Source organism: Ambystoma mexicanum, chromosome 11 (genome assembly GCF_040938575.1).
Source record: "Ambystoma mexicanum isolate Mex_15411 chromosome 11, UKY_AmexF1_1, whole genome shotgun sequence".
Lineage (NCBI taxonomy): Eukaryota > Metazoa > Chordata > Amphibia > Caudata > Ambystomatidae > Ambystoma > Ambystoma mexicanum.
In genome coordinates, this window is record NC_090934.1 from 725,140,242 (window position 1) to 725,165,309 (window position 25,068).

The following is a 25,068-nucleotide window of genomic DNA, read 5'->3' on the forward strand; positions in this document are numbered from 1 at the left end:
ATCTCACCTGAGAAAGCTAGCAACCATAATAGCTAGTGTAAACCTTATTACAGATGATCTGCCACAATTCAATATAAAATTAGGGTTCCATTACAGTGTAAGCACCCTATATGTTTAATGCAATGCTTCTGAGAATAAAAACTATTTAGTAGGTACTTCAATCTTGGAATGCAGATTGGGAATTGATAGACATGGGCAACTGGTTGATGCTGTAGAATGTTGCCATTTTCCTAAAAGGTGTCCATTGCTCATAAAGGAATTGCCAAAGATAGGCATTATTAATTCACCACTTATCACAAAAGGCCTCATCCAAGAGTTCAAGTTCGGTCCCTACTAGATGACCAATTCACATTTTATTATAGTTTGTGCCATAGCATTTCGGTGCTGGACTGCCCATGTGGGTGGGACAAAGACTGATATGCAAATGAGTATTTCCCATCTGTGAAAGGTACAGTGAGCAAAAAGCAATGGCTGCGGACTCTCAAAGTTGAAAAAAAAAACACAGAACAGGTTATCATGCCATGTTCTTTCTAGAGAGGGGCGCCTGCTACCTTTTTTAAAACAAGTTACTTACCCAAGGTAACGTTCTTTCGACTGGATGTTCCTCCCACATATTCCTCATCTTTGATATTCTTATATTCCCAGCTTTGCTGCTTCAGAAAAAAACAATTCTCAGCAGAGGGCGCTGTGCTCGATGTTGTGGCGTTGATGTTCCTCGAGGCTGCCGTCGAGTGTCAACATCACCAGCAGTACAAATAGCTTGTGCCAGGCCGTAGGCTTCAGTTGTGTTTTTTCGTTCCCATCAATCGAGGAACTAACCAGGCGTATCCCAGACTGCAAGCTCTCAGGAAACGCAGAGTGTAATACACATAAATTGTACGGTGGGGAAGGCTGGGAGGGGCGATCAGGAATATGTGGGAGGAACATACAGTTGAAAGAACGTTACCAGGGGTAAGTAACTTCTTCTTCGAATGGATTGTGTCCTCCCATGCATTCCTCATCTTTGATAGACTCCCAAAGCAGTGACAATTTGGAGGAGGGAGTACTAATTAATTTAATCGTGAATCGAATGGAGGACTGACTTGGCAAAAAGACCTCCTTGAGTGGAAGAGGAGTCGAAGCAGTAATGCTTGACAAATGTATGAATGGACAACCAAGTAGCCGCTGAGCAGATGTCATTTATAGGGATACCGCTTTGAAGAGCTGCATAAGTTGCCATACCCTTCATGGAATGAGCTCGAAGCCCTTCCGGCGGGTCCTTTCCCGCAAGCCTATAGCAGTGCCCAACAGCCAGTGTGATCCACCTGGTTATGGTTTGTTTAGTTACTGCCAGGCCAAATTTGGGGCCGGTATATACCATAAAAAGGTGATCATCATGGTGAAATGTTGCCATTCTTTGGGTCCAGCCTATGCAGCCTCTCTTCCTCCTTGCCCAAATGAGGAGGAGGGTAGAAAGTTGGCAGTGTTATCTTCTGCGACAAATGGACAGAGACTACTGTCGGCAGGAATTATGGTTTTACTCTGAGGACAACCTTATCCTTATAGAACGTAGTATGAGGAGGCTTGCATGAAAGAGCCTGCCACTCACTTACCCTGCGGGCTGATGTTAATGCCACAAGTAGGGCAGTTTTCAGAGTTAAGAGCCTTAGCGGGCAGGAATGTAAAGACTCGATAGGGATACAAGTTATACATTTTAACACAAGGTTTAAATCCCAAGCAGGGACATTAAATGGGACTGGAGGATACACATTAGTGAGTCCCTTCAGAAACGGAACAATTAAAGGTATTTTGAAATAGGAGACCTCTTCAGAAGACCACTTAAAAATGGAAAGCGCCGCCTGGTATCCTTGTATGGTTCCAATCTGGAGCCCCAGATTAGCCAAATGCAACAGGGAAGAATGCACCATAGGAGTGCCACATTGAAATGGATCCACATTCTTGTCCTTGCACCAGTTACTGAATTTATTCCAACAACACCGGTATAAGGATTTGGTTGCTGGCCTTCTGGCCCAAAGCAAAATCTCCAATATGTCATTCCTTGTATCTCAGCCTCTAAGAAACCATGCGTGAAGGCTGAGTGTCTTGACCTCTAGATGGAGAACCCGACCTTCCTCTTGCGAGAGAGGATCCTCTTTTTGTCGAAGACGTATTGGAGGGCAGATGGACATGTCCAGAAGGTCCCGGTACCACATCCTCCTGGCCTAATCCGGAGCAATTAGGATCATGAACTTACTCAACCTCCTGATCATGTCAGGAATGACGGGGACTGGAGGAAACGCGTACAGCAGTGGAAATTCCCAGTGCACCACGAACGCGTCTCCTAGAGCTCCTCTTGGGGGAAATTCCCTTGAACAATACAGTTCGCACTTCCGGGTGACACTGCTCGCGAACAGAGCCACTTGAGGGGGGTTCCACAAAGGGTGAAGATCTCTCTAAGGAATTCCTGAGGTAGTTCCCACTCGTGGGAGACTGTGCTCTGCCTGCTCAGAGCGTCCGCCGCCGTGTTCTGCTCTCCGGCTAAGTGAACTGCCAACAGAGAGATCCCTTCTTGTTTTGCCCAGAACCAGAGCTGCATTGCCTCTCTGCACACTGGTAGTGACCCTTCACCTTTTCTCTTGTTGAGGTAGTACATGGCCACTGTGTTGTCTGTCATTATCAGGACATTCTTTCCCCGGACAGAGGGCAGAAAGGCCTTCAGCGCTAGTCCAATTGCCCTCAGCTGCAAAAGGTTGATGTGTAGTTTAGACTCCGATGGAGACCAACAACCGCTGATTGTTAGTTCGTGGTGTGGGCTCCCCAACCAATGAGTTAGGCGTCTGTCACTACCGTTATCTCCGGCCATGGTTGCCAAAAAGATTCTCCCTTGAGAATGTTGTCTTTGCAAGCCCACCATAGAAGGTCCTGAGCAACTCTGCTTGGAACTTGCAGTTGATCTGACATATTCCCCGAGAATTGGGACCACTGAGTCCTGAGGGTCCATTGAAGGGATCTCATTCTCAATCTGGCTTCTGGCATGAGAAAAATGCAGGATGCCATGAAGCTGAACAACCTCAGAAAATCGAAGGCCGGCAGATGCTGGCCATTCTGGAATTTTGTTACCATCTGCAGAATGTGTTGAACTCTCACCACGGGAGGTGAGGCTTTCCCTGAGGAAGTATCCAGGACTGCTCCGATGAATTGAGTCTTTGGAATGGTATCATATGGGACTTCTTGTAATTGAGGGAGAAGCTGAGTCTGTGTAGGGAGTAGCAGGTGATACTGAGATGTTCCTGGACTTGCTCGAGTGAACAAGCCCTGATCAGCCAATCATCCAGGTAGGGGTAGACGTGAAACCCCCCTCTCCTGAGACTCGCTGTCACTACCGCCATCAGCTTGGTGAAAACCCTCGGGGCAGAGGTCAGCCCGAATGGCAGAACTCGAAACTGATAATGAGAACTGCCAATCGTGAACCCCAGGTACTTTCTGTGCTAGAGATGGATGGCACATGAAAGTAAGCATCCAAAAGGTCCAATGATACCAACCAGTTTTGGGGTTGGGGAGCCTGAAGGATCTGAGAAAGGGTAACCATCTTGAACGTGTCCTTCCTGAGGAACTTGTTCAAAGTGCAAGATGGGTCTCCATCCTCAGTCCTTCTTGGGAATGAGAAAGTAGAGGGAATACCAACCCTTGTTCCTCTCCACTACAGGTACATGTTCTATTGCACCTTTCTCTAGCAGGGCTAATATTTCCTGCACAAGGAGCGGATCTGGAATTTTGCATCCCGGTGGATGATCTTGATGCCTTTTTTGAAAGGGAAGGCAGTAACCATGGGCTTCCATTTCCAGTGCCCATGCATCTGAAGTAATGCCCCACCATTCGTTCAGATTCTGAGAAACTATGCCTCCCAACAGGGTTTTGTGGGTCAAGGCCTCAGAAAGGCATAGAGGCAGCTGCAGCAGCAGCTGAGGGTAAATTTAGCTGCTGCTGGGCTGATTTAGCACCCCTTCCTCATCCACTACGAGGGAATCTTCGTTGCCCCCTTTGTCCGGCATGTCCTCTTCCTCTACCAACTGAGGAATAGAAATGAAAAGAACAACCCCTCCAGAAAGAATAGGGTTGTTGAGGTTGTCGAATGGAGGTCTACAACTTCTCTAGACTCTGATCCCTCTTGCTGCCAAACAACCTCGAGCCGCCGAAGGGCATGTTGAGCAGTCTGGCGTGCACGTCTGGTGGAAACCCCGAATTTCTCAACCATGCAAACCTGCGCAGTATGGTGCTTGCAGTCATGGATCTGCTGATACTGTCAGCAGTATACAATCCTGACTGGAGTCACTCTCCCATTGCCTCCTTCCATCCTTTACTATAGCCAGGAAGACGTCTCTTTCTTCGCCTTCTGGGATGTGATCAGCCGCCATGGCAACAAAGTTCCACAGGGTATAAGAAATTTAGTAGAATTAGTAGATTTCCAGACCATGCTGCCTGATGTGAAGACCTTGGGAGCCCAGGCATCCACCTTCTCGTCGTCTCTATCCGGGGGGATAGAGGGATAGAAGATTATTTGGTTGAAGTTGCAGCCTGAACTACTAAACTCTCAGGTATAGGGTATTTTGTGAGGTAGTCTGGGTCACTGCTAGACGGCCTATACTTCCTAGAGAAGTTTCTGTTCACAGCAGGCCCAGATTCTGGAGCTTCTCAATTGGCCACAACCTTCCTCTGAAGGGCTTTATGGAAAGGCAAGATTGGGTCCTTCTGTGGTCCCTGGACTAGGATGTCCATCATGTCATCCTGCTCATATGCCGGGGAAGCCCTACTCCAACCCATATATTCCAATGACCCTGTTCATGAGATTTCGGTAACTACCATCTGCATGCTCTGAGGGGTCAGGCCTGCCAAACTCCAGCTCTGGTGAAGTGTCAAGTCCACTAGCAGACTGGAGGGAGTCACAAAGGTATTTCATCCTTGATCTGGGTCAATGAGCTCTTCAGGTACATTTTGAGTGGCAAACTGCACCCCAAATGTAGAAGTCTCCTCATCAGAAGCAATTTCCTCCTCAAAAATTGAGGACATGGACTTAAAAAAGTATTTTTTCGGCACAGGTTTATACATTTTTTCCTGAGCTGGCATCGAAGACAGCTTTGAATAAAGCGGTCGATTTACTAGGAATCGCCCTTGATTTCGGCATCGAAACGCTTGACGGCGATGGCTACGACAAATTAGTAGGAGGCCTCGACGATTTGTGTTTCTACAATGGTATCGAGGACGGACTTGGTTCTCGAGTCGATACCTTCTACGCCTTGTCATCGGGTCGAGTATTTCGACGTACAGACGGCTTACTGCTCGGCCTCGATGAAGTAGCCTTCCACTTTCCTGAGTTATCCAAAGGAGTGACTGGGGCATGGCTCTTGCCTGATTCTTTTGAGGGGGTCGAGGCCGCATTCTCAAAAATCTGCATCCTTTCCACTCTAAAGGCATCCGATTTATGTGGGGAATCCGACTTTGTCGGGCACCTGATTACCTCGGTAGAGGAATCAGATGAAGAAGAGGGAGACCTATGGCTACTCTTTTTTGCCTTCTTTGAAGAAGACGAAGACTGCCTCGATCAACTCCTCCACCGGGACCTCTTCGATCTATTACGCCGAGTGGAGTCTCTAGACTCCCCGGACTTCTTTTCCTACTTCGAAGTAGACTTTGAAGCCGCCCTTCCCACTGCCAGTTTACCTCTGCGTTCCCGTAGAGCTTTTTCATTCATGGACTGACAGGATCCGCAGTCATTGGTAGGGTGCCCGGAGCCCAGACACCACAGGTAGACATGGTGAGGATCAGTTATTGCCATCTTCAACCCGCAGTCATAACATTTCTTAAATCCCGACTTTGCGGTTAAAGGGGTAGAAGATGAAGACATTTTTCCACAGACAGAAAAACAAAGCACGCCGTTAGTACTCGAAGCGAAAGCTTTCGGAAAAACTGAACTGAAGCCAACCGGCGCTGCACGAGCTATTTGTACTGCTGGTGACGTTGATGCTCGACGGCAGCCCTTGAGGGACATCGACGCCACGACATGGAGCACATCGCCCTCTGACAAGAACAACACATTTCCGAAGCAGCAAAGTTGGCGAGATATGAAAATCAAAGATGAGTAATACATGGGAGGACACAATCCATTCAAAATGACTGTATTAAACAGTAAGCTTTAAATGACTTCAGGCACACATCGCTGCCAGAGTGTTGGTGGAACCAAGCTAAGAATACTTTCCCGGGACGCAAGCAGCCAGAGAAGCTGAGGGTGTGATTCTGCCCACCAATGATCTACTGTAATAATAATGATAATAATAATAATACCAATAATAATAATAATTATTATTATTATTTATTTAATATAAAGACACCTTCAGAGTAAAGTGCTAAATGTGCAATACAGTCAATGGTTACCCACTAACACCCCATAGCCATACTGTATTTTGCAAACCATATCAGTATCAATGTTAAGGCCTGATAACAGCTGTCTGCTTTTTCAAAGTGATCAGGAGACATGGTTACCCAAGATTTATGTTTGAATTTTGTTATCCTAAATGTGACTCTCATGTGCAACTTTCTGGTGATGTGTAGTTGCTTCTACTGAATCCAGTACAGCAATCTCATAATTTAATTTATATCTTTACTCTACTAGCTACACTCAAATGCCATCCCAGAAGAAGTGTTTCCAGTTGTTGCTCTTCTGCCCCTCCACTCCCCTTGCACTTTCCCACAGCAGCCATCAAGTGTACTTAACACTTGCAAAGCATCCCAAGCAGAAAAGAATGGCTTTCCTACAAAATGTTAATTCATGCTTTCAAGGTGAGTCCTTCAACACCCAGAGCATGTGGTCACTGCAAAAGAGAAGCGTTTGCAATTTAGAAAGAAATGTCTAGCTCAGCCTGACCCTATGCCTGTTTTTTATAGTCACTCAGCTGTGCAATGTCCAGATGGTGTGCTTATGCCCCTTCCCCTGTCATCCATAAGCTTACCACCTGGCTGCAGTAGATTGAGTGTGGCTAGAAGCCAGACACGCCCAGTCTCCACTATACCCTGTGAGAACAATCAAGGTGATCTTAGAGGTTGGATAGCCAGGGCCACATGTCCCAGTTCATTTGTCCATTTATTTTATTTATTTATGTATTTGAACATTTATAAAGCGCACATAACCCACAGGTATCTAGGCACTTACATTGCGTGCAATTTACAAACTTAAGTTTATTGTAAGGACTCTAGGATTTACTTATTTCAGCAATTTGGTATCTGTGTTAGCTTTTTGGGTTGACCCAATGGTTAACTTACTGGGGGTCTTGATTGAAAAGCAAGGTTTTTAGGGTTGGCACTGTTGTGCAGCCGATCAAGATGGCCGCCTAGAAGAGAAGCTTTGTGCTCTCTAAAAAGCCTAAAAGATATTTATCGTTGCCGGCTATGCACACTTGACTCAGAAGGTCCAGAGAGGTAGAACAATTGATTGTGCATAGAACCTTGTGAAGCAGAAACAAACCGCGAGCTGCTGCGACGCACACGACCGCCGCAAAGCAGACCGATACCGGTGCCGAGACGGCTGTAAGATCAGAAGCGAGGGGGAAGTCAACCCTACCGAGAACACACTGGAAACGAATGGGGAAATAAGCGGTAGCCTGGCCTCAAATAGACAAAGCAGGAAACTACATCCGAAGCGAACAAGGGTGTTTCTGCGATAATCCCCATTTCCCCACACAGCGGAACACTCGGCCTGCTAATGCCATTGGATTGTCCCCTTAGGATCACCGCCAGTGACACATACAACGGTGTACCAACAGACTGTACTTGAGGAACCCTCTTGCCGCCTGCCTCGTACAATCAAAGGACTAGAACATAATACGAGAATCAGAGGCGGAAAACAATAAAATAAATAGATACGCTGCCCGTGTGGAGCGTCTGGAGCAGCGCTTGACCCACCTCATCGGACCGTGGTGCTCGTGGTAGCGGCTGTCGGGCCCACGCGCCGGATTCCAAAATACGCAGCAGGAGAGACACGTCCCATAACGGCAGCCGTGTCAGGCAAGACTTGGAGGTAAGGAATCGCACCCCGCCCTACACACATCACCAACCTGGAGGCCGCTGATCGGCAGGGATCTGGATAGCGGAGGCTGGCATCATAACTCAGAAACACGACTCTGATTGTTAGCCGAACACAGGCGTGGAACATTACGGGAGATTCCGGCAGTGCGTGCTGGGCCATATGCACTGTGCAGATACTTGGTGTATATCACACCATTGCCCGAACCTCAACCCTAGATACTTGGTGTATATCACACCATTGCCCGAACCTCAACCCTACACTCGCATTTGAAGGAAGCATGCGCAGTAGTGAACCATCACCCGACCGATGTGACATCCCCACCTATACCCAAACTTATGATCCGCGACGGAGGGTGTTGCAGAACCACTCATAACGGACCGATAAACCAGATAAAGCGGGCCCGTACTCCATATTGAACATAAACATCATGCTGGGTCAAAGCACAGCGGGACATAACCGTATTAACTTCAGAGACACAGACCACAGGCGCCCGCACAGAACCCATTAATTGACTTGGCACAAAATGTACAGGAGCACACCATAGATCAAGGCTAAATGGTGAGGTGCCCACACGAGCGAACCGGTGCAAATAGCACGCTCTAGCTAACATTAGGCGACAACCTGCAAATACTAAAACGAGATAACACAGGCAAATGATCAACACCGGATCAGAGTAAAGTGTCCCAGCGGATCTTATCCTGATACCTCACAATAAATGCACCATGCCGGAGCCTGGTACATAGCATAACTAACAGACATCGAGCTATACCACACAACACGGCTGGCTGGTGAACCAACAGCCTGACTGGCACCCCACGAAGCAACTGGACACTAGTCCACATTACTTTCAACTGTCGCCCGATGGGCATATGCACCGATCAACAAGGACTTCATAGAAAGAGCAGAGGAGACGGAGGCGAAACCACTTACGTAGCACACCCTTGCTGAGACCATAACACAAGCGCCTCCCCGAACGATCGTAGCCCTGGTACACAACCAAGCCAATAAACAGGAGGCAAGACAGCCAACTTCACCGTCCATAACTAAAGTATTAAAATGATGAGCACACCCATCTAACTCTCATGAGGCATAAACAGTAATCTGCTTAGAAGAATTAACTATATAAGCAAGTATAAATCCTTCTTCCGAACAAATCATATACAATGACGAAAGGTGCCAACAAAAAGAAGGGCCCATTAGACTCTTTCACTGGCACACGCCCAGCAACAACTGTCTCCCCCCCCCCTTCAGATACTTTGACAATGGAAATCGACAGCGATGACTCCAGGGATGACCAGCTATTACAAACGATGGCAAAATGGCTTCCTAGCCAACAATGTCAAGCCGGATGATATCATGGGCACAATAGGGTCACTGAAAGCCAAGGTAGAAAAAGAAAGCGGGCGCATCACAGAGGCAGAAACACAAATAAGAGTGAACGAGGACACAATACAAAGCCACGACCAAACATTGAATGCCATGCAAACCGAGCTGAAATAATTGATGAATAAATGCGAGGATCTAGAATCAAGATCAAGACGCAACAACATCCACGTGGTGGGGATTCCGGAAGTCACATGTAAAGGGCCCATAGAACAGTTCGTAGAGAAACTCCTGAAAACCTTGTTCGACCCCACAAAGCTCCTCACAGTTCCGAGTGGAAAGAGCGCACTGGACTCTAGCACCACGCCCCCGCCCAGGGGCCTCACCAAGAACAATCATAGCTCGCCTACTAAACTACAGAGACAGGGATACAATACTCTGCTTGGTAAGAGAGAAGGGCTACCTGCAGTTCGAATCGAACACTATACATATATATCCAGATTTTGCTGCCAGCATACAAGCCCAAAGAAGATCCTACGATGAGGTAAAGCGCCTCCTCCAAGCCCGGAAAGTGCCATACTCACTAATGTTCCCTGCTACACTGAGGATACAACATGGGGGAAGAGCCCATTTCTTTGACAATGCCGAGCAGGCCTTGGCATATGTGGAGGCATCGATATCCATGCCACTGTCATGATTCCTGCCCCTCATGTCCCCAGCCCTCCAAGATGTCAGGCTGGAGCCAGGCCACAATCACCTACATGGCCCTCAAGGGCCTCTCCATCCCTCCAAAGACCCACTTGGAGTCCGACTTGGCGCTTGTGGCACCAGACTCACTCACTCCCATAGGATAACACAGGGGATTGGACTTGTAGTGCATTGATGGGGACAAGATGGATGCCCCCACATATTTCGGTTCCCAGAACTGCATATGCGGTCTAGTCTTTTGGGTGTGGTTCAGCCCAGAGACACCTGGGATATCCAGAGACTATTTAAGCCACACCAAGGCTGAGAAACATGCTTTGCGTTTTTTGCACCTGCAGCGTGACACTCACCGTGTTCGGATCGGTCTCCAGTAGGCCTGCATCTTTCTTCTGCGCTCAGGTCCTGCAAGAACAAGAACACAGTTAGGAACAGCCTTACCTTGCGGCGCTTCTGCCCATCATTCATCGCTCCTTCTGTTCTGCGGGCATCTTCGGCAGTGTCATTCCCATCCCGGCACGCCGCTTCATAAGGAAAAGGGAAAAGAACAGAAAAAAGGCATTAGTAAGCATTCTGCAAATCTTCGCTTATTTTTAAATACTGTACGAGCTTCAAACGCTTACCTGAATCCCAGCCGCTCTGGGGGAACTCTGTCTCCGGAAATTCTCATCCATCTGCAAGAGGGAAAAGACACACCAGGTTAGCGTAGAAACATCTAGAGGTGCCGCATACCGCGCTTACCCACCGCATTTGTTCTTCATAACTGGCATCCACGCTGAAAACGTCGCAGCACCTAAAAGACACAGAAAAATAACTCAGTTCAATGCAAATACAAAAGGGGTGCATCGCGCATCGCGCTCTCACTCACCTTCAGCGCTACTCATCTCAGCAGCATGCCGCCATCCCCGGACGCCGGCCATCATCTAAGGAAGGAAAGGAACGAAGTTAGAGAACTGTTCAAAAGACTCATTATACTTACCTGTCAGACTCTTGCCAGTGAAGTAACTAGGCAGCAACGAGCCTGCATCAATCAACGCGCCCCTGCGCTGAAAGCAGGATGGAGAGCACACTATCCAAGAAAACAAGGTGAGCTGTGGATCAAAGGGAAGGGTTGGTCCCCGGGGAAGAAGGGGTTCAAGCACACAGAGACAATAGGGAGTTCAACTCTACCAATCATGTGTTTCAGGCCCAGTCTTGAGTCGAATAGCCTCCAGGGAAGAATTTGAGGTTGTAAAAGGTCAGAACAGGCTGAGTGACGTCCCCGTGGATACCAGGTGAGCGTTACAGCCACTGAGACAACCACGGATGGAGCTAAACGCATTGCAAAACAACGACAGAGACTGCAGAGACGACAATGATTCGCAAGAGAGCCAGAGGAGATTCAACAATGCCTCTTGACTTCTACACTTTGCAGCAGCCACAACAAAACAGCATATTGAGCGGATAGATGGTTTAGGCTGCCAACATTACCCTCCAGGGCATAGCCAAAAGTTTTTTAAGGTCACATAATCGAGTTGGGGGCTCATGGTGAGGGTGGGGGGAGGGAAGGAGAAGGGTGCAATGTTATGCTGTTGTTGAATGTTTAAACATGCGGGCCATTGCTAGCCTGGCAGTCATGGAGGTAAAAGTTGGAAAATCTATGGCAAGCTACATGCAGGAGGGGATCTATTTGAAATGGTGAAAACTGGGTCGCAGAAAGATAAATGACATAGAACCACGCCATGGCGATGCACCTTAGAATGATATCATGGAATGTAAGATAAAAGCGAGGAAAATTTGGGCATATTTGGAACACCATACGCCTAACATAGTAATGTTACAAAAAATATATGCATTGGAAGCCACGCACAAACAAATGGCACAGAGATGGGGGAAGAACAGATTCAACACTAACTATTCATCACAGGCGAGGGGGGTAATAATATTGATACATAAGAGTATTGACTTCAGGGTGGGATCAGTGCATATTGACCCATAGGGGAGATACGTGGTAGTTTTCAGCACGGTCAGTAACAGACCATTAACCTTAGTAAACACATACGGTCCTAACACGGATTAACTCACATTCTATATTGAAATCGCAAACCTTGCTGAGTCAGAACCCTGACACCCCAATAATATGATATATGATATGATATATGGCATTTATAACGTGCCTATACAGAAGTGTTTCAAGGCACAATGAGGCAAGGGAGGGGAAACAGAGGAAAGACAGAGACAACAAAACTACTAGGCTAGGTGTCAATGAGATCGCGCAAGTGCAAGAGAGGGCGGAAGGGAAAAAGTGCGGGGGGAAATGGAGGGGGCAGTGCAGGGCCATGCAGTGCATAGGATAACAGTTAAATAGAGGCAATAAATAGGAGTGCGGCCAGATGGTGGCAAGTGCAAGGGTAAGTGCAGACATCAAGTGTCAAGTGCTAGTAGGGGCTGTAGGGATACAGAAAACAGTCCCTGAGTGCAGGGGGCCAGGAGGGCAGTAGATTAGGTGAATGGTGATAGTTCATGTAGGAGACTGCGAGAATTTGAGTAAGAAAAGGTCTGAATTCCCATCAATGGAGGCGTGAACTTGTCTAGAGGGATGGAATCTCTCACCATCATAGTGACTCCTCCTCCTCTAGAGGAAGCTCTGTCATTCCGTAGGATAGTATATCCTATGGGTAAGGCTAGGGCTAGGGCAGGGCCAGAGGCTTCATGAAGCCAGCTATCAGTGATGGCTAGTGTTTCGAGGTTGAAATTCATGATGAGGTCATGAATATCCAGTGCGTGGGTGGGAAGGGATCGGGCATTGATCATGGCGCATGTCAAGAAGGGCTGTGGATCAGTGGGTAGGGTGATGTAGCCCTAATCAGGGGCGGAAGCTTGAATCAGAGAGGCTAAATGTTGAGGCGGGGGATGTGTCTGTTGTGTGGGAGTTGTTTGAGTTGACAACTATGGGTATTGGTGAGATCCTTGCCAATGGTAGGTGGAGGAGCAGAGAAGCTGGGTGTCTGATGTTGAAGCGGGAGGTGGTTAGATGGTAAGATGTCTCATAGAATCACATAGACATACAAGACCCTCTGTCTCTTTTCAGCAGACTCACTCATCCCTTACTTGCATGACGCTAGTAGTAGCTTGTACATTAACCCTATGAGTGAGTTTAAATACCTAGGTCCCGGTGGTATGAAGACCACTTTCTTCCCCACTGCAGCCAGTAATCTGTTTCAGAGCACAATGGAGAGCCTAGATGGTCTATTCCATTTAACCATTAGTTCCATACGAGTAAATAATCCTGTGTCAGCACCTTTGGGAAATGGCATTTTTTCAAATTACCACATATTTATAGATCAACATAAGTATTCATTTTTAATTGTATGTCAATGTTGATTTAGTTTTTTCTTTGTTTATTTTATGTGTGACAGGCTTATATTTCAGGGGTTATTGAATGGACTTTAAAACCCAAATATGGAGTTCTTTCTTTTCTTTGTAGTTTGCCATTCATATTTCGGCATTAGAAAAAAGGCATTTTACTGCATACTTTGTGTGCTTGTAGAAACAATGAGAGTGGGAAGTGGTACAGTGATATTATGTCATGTCACATTCCGGACAAAAACAGCCCCCGTAACAATGCCTTATAATAAGTAGCATATAAGAACTTGTAAGTATTTAGTGGAATTTTGGGAAGCATACTAACAATGTCATACGAATGTATATGCCACCCAAATACATATTGAATTCTTAGGCAGGATTTTTGCAACATCTTGTAAGACTGATAAGATTCACATAAGAAAATCAGTAAACAGTGTTTGTATGAGCTTCCCACTGTACCAGGCCTCAGTATTTATGTTCTATTGATTACATTGTACAAAGATACAAAGATATCCATATGGCATTTGTAAACACCACTGGCACTGGAAGGTCAGTCACTCAAAGTGTGGTGTCCTGCCCTGCACAGGCAATGCCAAACTGCATTTGGTGGAGCTTCGTTAAAACAGTACCTTTCTAGCAGTCTACCACAGATACAAGAGAAGGTAGGAGCTTGTAGGAAAATGTGACCCCCGCGCTGATCTGCTTGGTGAATGAATATGATGTTCTTCTTCCTGCATCCGTTTCTAATGTTCCAGCGGGACAGAGCTCCTAAAGTCCCGATGTTCGTTAGAAGTGAACAGCAGGGATTGGAACCCTTGCTAAAGTGGCACTGGATGAGGCTATTGCCATGGGGTAGGGATGTACCCAAGGGAAGGCTCAAACACTGCTGGGCACAGTTAGATTTTAAAGCTGGTTGGTTGTATTGGCTTGTTGTAGGGGCAAAGTGCTGTCCTGGTCTTGCAGACAAACTTAAATACATTTGCATGTCAAGAGAAAGCCAACACGTGTTTTGACCTAGGGTCGAATTCGCGTAATTGACGATCGCTGTGAGCCGTACACCTCACATCAGCCCCACCAGGCTTTTATTGAAGCTATTCAGCTACGACTCCCAGGACCCACTGGGCCTGCTCATCATGCCTTGACAAAGACCCTAGGTCGAAACAATTGTTGTCTTTCTGTTGACATGCAAATGTACCTAAGTTTGTCTGCAATACCAGGGCAGCACTTTGCCCCTACAACAAACCAATAAAACCAACCAACTTTAAAATCTGTGTCCAGCCGTGTTTGAGCCTTCACTTGGGTACAACCCTACCCCATGGCAATTGAAGCATCCAGTGCAACTTTAGCCAGGGTTCCAACCCCTGCTCTTTGGTCTACCAGAGGCCCTGAAGTAGTTCCCAGATGTTTCTGATTTGATTTGAGCCTTTATAATGTGCACAGAATGGACGTAACCGTATAAAGGTGCAGGTTATTCAAAAGGACACGAAAAGGGAGGGGTGATTGACTAAGCAAAAAAGCAGACAATGTTCAGAACCCCACTGCCCCTCAATCTCTTTATTTAAAGAGATTAGGTTTGAGGGCTTTACGAAAAAGATAAAAGTGTAATGTACGTGTTTTTGAAATGCTCACAGAAATTGATAGCACAATAACGGCGATAATACAATAAAGTTATCAGTCTGTGGCACATTGAGCATGTTAGTAGTGCTTACAAATCATCAACATTTGCAAAATTAAGATACGTAACAACTATTTTGTCATTTTTCATTATAGGTCGTCTTCTTGGAGTTTGACAGTATCGGTCTGTGGTGCCCTCAATCAGAACACACCAGTCCTTGTAAAATATGACTATTCTTTAAATGAGAAGAGTCAGGCCTTCAAGCATGCTGACACCAGATTTAAGAAATCACTCATCCCACTGCATGAGTCCTTGCTATAAGTGTGCTTGTGCAGATCTTGATGCACAATCATGTCTATGCTTCATTCCAAAAATGAAATGAAACAGTGTACTAATCCTTGGGAAAGGTCTGCTCACTCATCAACGGAGGTCCAGCCTTGGGTGTACAAACACGGCAGTTCACATTTAGAACATCACAGAGCCACTTTATCAGTTCTTGCTATCAGGTTTATCACTTACAAGCATTGGGTTAGACTCTGTTGTACAAGCAGGCTCATTTTGTGTTCAAACACAGCTGTTACTGGTGCCTAAGTACCAGCCGTTTACACTGTTACTCTTTCCTACACACTATGGCTACAAAACTGAACCAGTGACTAGAGCTGCACTACACAGCTGAAGGCGTTGTATTTAATATCATCAGCAGGTCTATTCCTGTGGTGCAGGCCAGTCCAGCAGCGTTATCCTACTGAAACACTCAGATTTTGAGGCTATCCCTCATTAATTTTCATGACAAATTTGCATACACTGATTTTAAATGTATGCACATTTATCTCATACATATTAATGAGGGATATCCTCAAAACCCATAAAGCTTGCTGTCCGTGAGGCCTGGAGTTGGACACCTCTGAAAGCCTTAGCCTTAAGCACCTAACAGAATATATGTTTTCAATGAGTTTTAGAAACAACAGATACAGCCCCACTCATTACATCCACACAGAAATAATGACATGGAACCAATCCCTAATTACTAGACATGGCCCAACAGCTGAGCTATGTCCCAGCAGCCATCCGACCCCAGACAAAATCCCCCAATCGATTCCTTGCACCATGAAACGTGGGCAAAAAAGTCTAAAGAATGATCTGCCTCATGAAGCGTATAGAGGTGATTATTGGCCTCATTACGAGTATGGAGGTAGCCATGGTGCTATTAGCGCCATGGCTGAATCCATACCGGGCTCCAATACCGGGTTCCTGCAATGAAGAATTACCGGGTCATTCCGACATAGGAGGACCCAGTAATTCCTCCTTGCAGAAACCCATCCCCATTCGAGCCCCCACAGGGCTCAATGGGAATGGGGAGGGAGCTAATAACTGCGTCGTTAATAACGGCCTGTTATTAGCTCCCTCTTCACCTCGCGGGACCCGCTAAGGGCGCCTGGTTTTACCAGGCGTCCTTAGCGGGTCCCGCAAAGGGAACCTCGTAATCGGCTCTCCCGTAATGAAGGGTGCCGGTCCCGTCCAGGCACCCTTCATTGCGGGAGTGCCAGGGTTATGATGATGCCCTATGACATCTTGGAGTTGATTCACACACATACGCACACGAAAAAGGCTGCCTTGAGGAATCGCAAATGTGGTCAACATCTAAACCATGCATGGTCTTGACAAGTCTCTCCAACCCCTGCATTCCACCATGCACAAGAAATGTAAAAATTACTTCATAAAAACACATTTTTGTGTAATATTGCATGGAGGAAAAACACAGTGAGATTGAAAAAGAAAATGGCATGACAATGCTTTTGTTGAATGTTTTGTTGTATGATATTTGCATATGAAGTAATTACTGAGAACATCACATATGCAATGGCATTGGTTATATAGTTCATGACATCATTTTTGATGCAAGGAACAGTCTCAATGCAATCAACTAGTGATGTAGGCGAACTTTCAGTCTGTATTAGAACTGTAAAATAAACTCTCTTTATAGAATATACTCAAAGAATGTTGCCCAGCCTATTTCTTCAAGTTGTATTTTAAGTAACAAGATCCATCAAACAACACAGCAAAAACAACATGAAGCTGTTCTTAATGATTATGTTCAATATACCTTCACTATGTGGTGTGCCGGCGCTTGAATAACCCAGTGGCAACTGGCCAGATTGCTGTACTGGTCTGGATAATTCATACTTTGTACCACCCCTTCTTCAAAAAGGACAGAGATAGAACCACATCCAGAGTCTGGAAAATAAAAATCGGCAAGTAAGATAAAGCTAAATTAAAATATATACATGTCTTCAGAGGCCACGTTTGTATGTTGGTATATTCAGAACAGAAGACGAAAGAGCAAAGTTCCAATGTGTGTTTACAAAAGTACAAGAACCTTTCTAGTCAGCTATTGGTGATTCCCTAAAAGAAGCACAAAGGTTTGCAGTTGTCACAGGTAAAAGACTAACCGTGAGCGAGGGGGGATGGAGTTGCCGACACTGAATCATCTACTGCTTGAGCTACAGAAATGTTGGTGGCATTTTATCATGTACTAACATTAATAGCCCATACTTAGTTTAATAGTTCTTATAATTAAAACTAATAGAGGAGTGTGTTACACACTCAATAACATCATATTCGAAAATTAACTGACGATAGCAATGGTGTTGTTATGACAGAAGGAATGACAACCTTGCATTTCTACTTTTCAAAGGGGATGAACCAACACCTCTTTCTTAAATCAACAGAATTACATTCCAACCCCAAGACACTGGTCCTCATTATGACCCTGGCGGTAGAGTGATAACGGAGCCGGTAGTGCTGCCGGCAATGTTATCACTCTACCGCCACATTACGAGTTCTGCTTGCAGGGCCGCCCTGTACGGCTGGTCAGACCAGACGTGCAGAGCGGCACCCGCTAACAGAACAGGATAACGGGACCGTTGTTAGCATCCTCCCCATTCCCAATGGGCCCTATGGGGGCTCAAATGGGAATGGGGACGTACCGGGTCCGGGTCCAGCGAATGGGAATTACCGGGCCCGCAAAGGTCGGAATGGCCCGGTAATTCCCATTTTTCGGGAACCCGACCCGAATTTGGGGGTAGCCATGCCGCTGAAAACGGCATGGCTACCTCCAAACTCGCAATGAGGCCCACTTTCCTCATTTTACAAGCCCATCAGATCCAGGCTTGGTGTACTGTTAGTGCTTGCACATATGTTCCATTTGCACAGAGCTCTTTATTGTTCAGCTTTCCTTTATCGATGATGAAGTAATTATTATTCAGCAATCTCACAGACATAGAAATACCTAATGATTACAAAGGACACTTTGATGGTTTCTTCTCAAAACTCCTTAGTTTATAACTGTTAAAATGTGTCAACTGAATATATGGCAATCCATTTTAGGTTGGTCGGCTGTGTACGCATGTCACCTGTCTTCCTTTTCTTCATACAGTACTTTTATTTACATTTTCTTTATACTTTTACAGTTAATGTAAACCAAAATATGTATGCAGATGTGACTGCACAGTATTCTCTGTTATTCTGAAATTCAGGTTGCTACATTTTGCAAGCTCTACTAAACTGCACCTTAAGTAATTAGACTGCTGACGAAATCAGATGAGGTAGCAAAACTGCTAACCCTTAACTCTTTGGTCTTAATCAAAGATTATGGGCCTCATTACAAGTCTGGCGGTAACCCTGCCGGTGCTTCCGACGAGTTGCCGCCGGACTCGCAACACTTTACCGGCGCCTGACTTCCTGGTGCCACAGGGACATTAAAAGTCTTGGCGGATCGGGGGGTCAGGCGCTGACAAATGTAATCCCCATTCCCATGGAGCCCCATTTGACTCCATGGGAGTGGGGAGGCGGAAGCACCGTGAAAACTCTGTGAAAACTCTGTGGGCGGGTGCTGTTGCTCACGGCCGCAGATTTGTATTGTGGTGGCCCGGAACGGGTGCCGGTACGTTGCTACTGGCACCCTTAATTCCGGACTGCCACACTCGCAATGAAGCCCTATGTCATTTCAAAATTTACAAAGATTTCTTATTGGTTCTAATAGTTTTGCCATACATTTCATCACTTTCCCTACCTTGTAAATCAATTATGAGAATCAATCGATAATATTGAATATGGTGCAATATACACTCTTGCACAGGACATTTACCTACTTCCCACCTACCCTAGATATGTGACAAAGTAAAGTTTGATTTCAAGTCTGACATTTGCTCCTTCACTCAAACTTCATCTATGCCGAGGAATTGTAGCCTGTATGCTACCCTCATGCTTCCTGCAGCCCTACATACGATATAGTCCTCCCGGTAATAGTTTTCATTTATTCTGTTCCATTAAGTCTATAATGGGTACCGTGTCACATTACATTTCTGGAGCTTGCCAATGATGGACTAGTTTGCTTTCTCAAGAAAAATGCTGAAGACTCTTGTTAGCCACATCTGATGTATATGCATTTCCTTGAAAAACCAAAAGGTGATGGCTTGAAGGTTTTCAATCAATCGTAACCATGGGCGCAGCTCTGGGCAACGCTCCAGACAATTGGTTTTCACCCTGCAAAGCCATTATTGAAGGGGAAAAATCATATGCAAATCTGAGTTGGTCCCACCGAGCTGCTAGGTTACATCCATTATGCACGAGACCGCAAGCAACCACAGACATGTTTCGGCCTCATTAAGGAGGAGTTGCTTGGGTATCTAGGTCCAGCAGGCTTGGGACCCATGTCTGTGCTTACCCGTCCTAATCAGGTTGATTTATACAAAACAAAAGGTGATAGCTGGAAGGTTTGAATCAGTGATAACCACACGCACATCTCTGGGTAACCTTCCAGACCATTTTCTTTCAGCTTGTCAAGCCATGCCAGAAGGGGAAAGATGGGTATGCCCAGACGTGTCAAACGAATGCCCATATCAAATGTGACCTGTTAGTGATATCTGTCTCCGAGGCTTTCCTTAAGGAGATCTGGTGGAAGGTTGAAAGTAGTCTAATTCGTAGTGGCTGGTAATTTAAGGAGCTTCGGGCAGAGACAGGGCTACATTTGGTGATCACTAGAGCATTTCTGGGTTCAAGGTCAGAACTTGAAGTTAAGGCGGAGTTAATGCTAGCCAGGTGCATTTGGCCTTATCTTCAAAGGATCAATGGAGTACACTGGTACGAACATTGGTTGGTGAACTCTTGAAGGTCACACAGTTTGGATCAGTCAGGCTTTGTGTGATGCTAAGTACATTAGGGGCATGGTTTCTTCTGGTGTAACTCCTCAAGGTGTTATCAGGCTTCCTTGCTCTGATAATTGCACTTTTTTAATAGTGCAATCGTGTTTAAGGTCAGAAATTGCTCAACAGGAAAGAAAATGCATGTTCTCGGTAAAAGCTGAAACATCGATAAGATCTATTAAGCACACTTTCAAGGTTTATTCTATGATACTTTTGTTTACTTACAAGATAAACCAAACTGCCATAAACATTTTCTGCCACTCTATGTGATGGAAATGCAAATATGTTTTTACTAAAACCTGTCCTTACAATATTGGTAAAAAACAATACATATTTTAACATGAGGAGGATTGTAGAAATTTGATTTTACCAGGTAATGTATTAGCCGGAACAGATGAGAAATCTATTGTAAATCCAGTCCTCCGCTCTTTAAAATCAGAGACAAATTTCAGCAGCACTTTGTTGGATGAGACCAAAATGGGCAATGGACAAACTGCTCCACAGAACTTTCCTGTAAAATATAATTTCACAATGAATGCATTTGTCTGGCAATCAAAAAACTATATACTGGTAAAATTAGGAAAAACACATAAAAGGAAAATGGTCAATAGAAAATTGTAGACTGAAGTAGCAACAAAAGAAAATGGTAAAGAAACAATGAATCATTTTTGTACATGAAATCTTCATCGGAAGGAGTGGATGTTTATTTGGACCTAGTGACTTGTTGTACAGCGACTCATCTGTACGCAGGCAATGAAGTCGACAAACCTGACAAACGCATTTTGGCTACCGGAAATAATATCGATTACGAAAATAAAACAAATTTTGCAGACAAAGCACAGACATTGACAATCATCACAAAGACAGAAAAGTTAAGGCAAATATGTCAAGAACGAATGCTAATAAGTGCACACCCATGGTTATCTTTATAAGTTAGGTCCTCTCAGACAAACTTTCATATCAGCATTGTCAGGACTCTTTCTTTCATAGAAAAGCTCCAGAGCATAACATGCACAAGAATACTGAAAGGTTAGAGTCCATGCAATGACATACACTGCACGCACTGCCAACAAAACAATATCCTTTTGCTTGCCCTCATGCGTTGTGCTCATTAGAATTAGGAGGTTCAACACCAGACCACAGTAATTGTTCTGCAACAGATATTATATCGATATTATAGATTAGGTTCAACACAGACAATAGGCCCAATGCACAAATTATTACTATTGACTAACAATGTCAGGATTTGAATTTGGTTTTCAAATGTGTTTATGCTCTCAACTCATGACCTGTACAAAGGCTGAGGTACAGATGCAACACACAACCAGCTATTTGATAAATAGGTTGCAAAGTAATAGCATGCGCTTGAACATTGTCATAGAACAACACACTGATGGCAGGCTTTAAAGAACATGGAATGGCCAAGGTATACCATGAGTGGTAGACAGATGCAGACCTAAGGGATATTCCTTTGTGAATTCATTGCTTATCACCGAACACATAAGAGCCAAGGACAGGACCAGAAAAACATGCAGCATGGTTCGTATTACACAGTTGCATCAATATTCTGCTTTTTCAAATAAATGTCAACCCGTATTACACAGTTCCACCAATATTCTGATTTTTCAAATAAATGTCAACCCAGGAGGAGCATTGACCATACTGACAATGTACACAAGGCTATCATTTCTCCCAGGATTAATATTCTGAGGGACAACACAACCTCAGAAAGGCCTGCTGGCTGACGTGTCAGAGAACATCTTGTAAGTGTGTTTCCACAAAAGGCCTCCAACATCCAAACAGATATACCCTAGAAATCCTCCAACAATTAAAGGCATACATGAAAAGCCAACATAACAATAACATCATTATCACAGATGCATCACCAGGATCCTAGCATGCCCATATCTACTCCCTGCTGAGAAGCACTGCCAGAAAATAACAGATGAATGGTACCATGTACAGCATATGCCAACAATGGAAAATCAACTGATGTGATAAACTTGCTAAGCATCTCTTATGCTGGGCACAGTCGGCATGCTCACACACCCAAATTCTCGGTGTGGGTACACAGAGGAGTGATCACTAGATAATGCTCTACACACCAGTGCTAGGGTGCTGCTCCAACACCTTTATCATCAGATTCTTATTTTTCAGTATTCCCGCTAGCCACACCCTACACTGAAGCATCGAGACACCATTTCCCCCCCCATTACAACCCAGTTCAGATAGCGTCCAGAGAGAGAGAGTATGATAAAAAAAAATGTGGGTAACAGATGAAAAAAGAGGAAATAAAAGCCTGATCAATTTCTTTTTCTAGGATATATATACATGAAAAATGAATGTTTTATTTAAAGCCACACTTGCAATGCAAAGGATGTGTAGCCATACATTTAAGAAGGGGTAAGTGAGGCATAGAGAGACTACAAATGTGGCAGACAATATTTATTTTGCATTCGTTCAAGAGGCATTTGTACAAGAATACTGTCTTATTTTTCCTGCACTGATAATTGTTCCCCTATAAAATGCTTTGCGGGGATGCAAAGTGCTTTCGACATACAGTTAGATTTTTGTTTTTCAGCAGTTTGCTGTTTTCTTAATCAGGTAGGAGTTTCAATCAGAAAAAGCTCTTATTTTTAAATCCAGTTTACCATGTGGGTGGGGGTGTGTTGACAGACATAAAGAATGGAACAAGGCGCATAGCAAAATAAATAATTCCATTTACCAAAGCAATCTCTACAATTTCTTTTCAGTTGACAGCTGAGTTCTCTGAAATCTACAGGTGCATCTCCCACAAATTTCCCCCACTACAATGAGGGTCTTCCCTTATGTGATCTGGCCAGGGGTCATCGCTGGGGAGCTAACCCACAGATCCTTGGGACATCTTGCATGACTATGATCCATCATCTAAGGCACGATTTATGTAGTAGAAAAATCCAGACATCCAGACATGGAATCCAAAGGATGAATGAGGTAGGCTTGATAAATATGTAATAGCAGCAAAGAAAAGCAGATGTACATTCAGCACAGGTTTCTGAGGACAAATACAAAATGCTTGCCCCTCCCCTAAATGTCTCAGTTTATGAGAGAACCCTGGTTCTGGCTTATCTCAAGAACTTGAGATGCATATTTTAACTCTTTGGCTTCCCCTGGACCTGTGTGGAGCAGCCCACATGTCATACTACAACTGTGAGCTTGTTAAAAGTATTATTGTGTATCTAGTTTTGACTCCAAGTGATGTCAGCCAGTATTAGGCAGTGCAAATATAAGTGGAAATAGTTTCACAAAACAACCTCACTGGACAGTAGCTGAGCATTGCAAAATGAATACTCATACTTATGCGTGCCAAGCGGGCACACACCTTGTACGCAAGCGTTCCTTTGTTTTAAGGTGGAGTCTTCTAAGTAACCTGAGCAGTGCAGGGTTATATTGGCCTGTTCTAAACTATCATATCAGCATCACATTGGCTTGTCTCTTAAGAATGCAGCACAATACTTTATGCCGATTTCATGTTTCACATGTTAAAACATAAAATTGTTCTTTCTGCCATACTCTCTACTCGTTCATCCCACTGGAAAAAGTATTCAACTTTACTACCTGCACTTTCTACAATCTACCCAGCTCCTCCCCCACTAATACCTACCAACAACTTGCTAGTTGGCTCTCAATGAGCAACCACTCCCTTTTCAAGTTCCTTCTCAAAGTTTACAAAGCTATCAAATGTCTTATCCCTCACTACTTGTATGATTATATCTATCTACTCACCATCTCACTCCCTTTGCTCCTCCTCTATACTCAACCTTAATGTCCCATGCCCACCCTGTGTCTCTTCTCGCTTCCGCTCTTCCTCCCTACATGCCCTGCTTACTGGAGTCTTCCCATAACAATATAAGCCAGCCCAACTGTGGATGTCTTCAAAACGTGGTTTAAACTTCACTTACTTGCTAAATATTGAGCTTCCCCTGCCCTCTCTGCCACCCTCTCTACCTGACCCCACCACTCCCTCCAGTGATGCATAATAATGTATTTTGTGTATGTATACAGGACTCATCTTTAATTTGAAGCACTTGCCCCCCTCCCCCCTCTATAGGTGATTGGTACCTTTGTAGGTCACCTGTTTATACATGTTTTTGTGTTTGTTTTGTCCAAATGTCCATTTCACATACTTGGGGTGGAGTAGCCTTGAATCGGTCTGTATTGACTGTCTCTATTCCTTATGGGACCATCTTCCAAGGTTCCACCACTGCGACTTTGCTTTTGATCCTCGAGGTCAACTCGGCAACTTTCCTCTTCTGAACCCCTTGATGTTAAATCTAGGTCTGGAACTTGTCTGGTTGGGTCAACAGTATGAAGGTTGCCTCATTTACAGCTCTCCTGGGATGCAGGTAAAATCTGGCTAACATTTCCCTATAACCACAAGCTGAGCTACTGACTTTGTTCCATTGGTTATGAAGGGCACACTTTCCCAAACTTAAAAAAAACAACAACAAAAAACATGTTTCAGACATTTACTTACCTGTATATCCAAGTTGCATACGTGTTCCTATTGTGGTCCTGGGGTTTTTAAAGTACTTCATTGATATTTTTCACCTGCCTATTATATTATGTACAATCCTGTGTAAATAGCACTGCATGGAGTCAGTGAGAGAGTGGAGGAATTTGGAAAGAGGAAGAACTGGTGAGGACAGAGAGTACACAGAGGAGATCGGAGAAGCAGAAGTGTAGAGGACAAGAGTTGGGAAAGAGAGGAAGAGATTGAGTTACAGCAGGAAATCGTGATGATAGTAATAAGATGGGTGGGTACAGTCAGAAATGGTGAAAGT

General features: G+C 44.9%; 1 protein-coding gene across 1 annotated transcript in view; it reads right to left on the reverse strand.

Annotated features, from left to right (window-relative positions):
- OVCH2 (ovochymase 2) overlaps positions 1-25,068 on the reverse strand; it is a 1,298,878-nt gene that overhangs the window by 622,753 nt on the left and 651,057 nt on the right. The window contains exons 11-12 of the mRNA XM_069623602.1: positions 20,616-20,756; positions 17,146-17,276 (exon numbers count right to left, since the gene is read on the reverse strand). Coding sequence (XP_069479703.1) covers positions 17,146-17,276; positions 20,616-20,756 — 272 coding nt within the window. The remainder of the gene's footprint in view (positions 1-17,145; positions 17,277-20,615; positions 20,757-25,068) is intronic.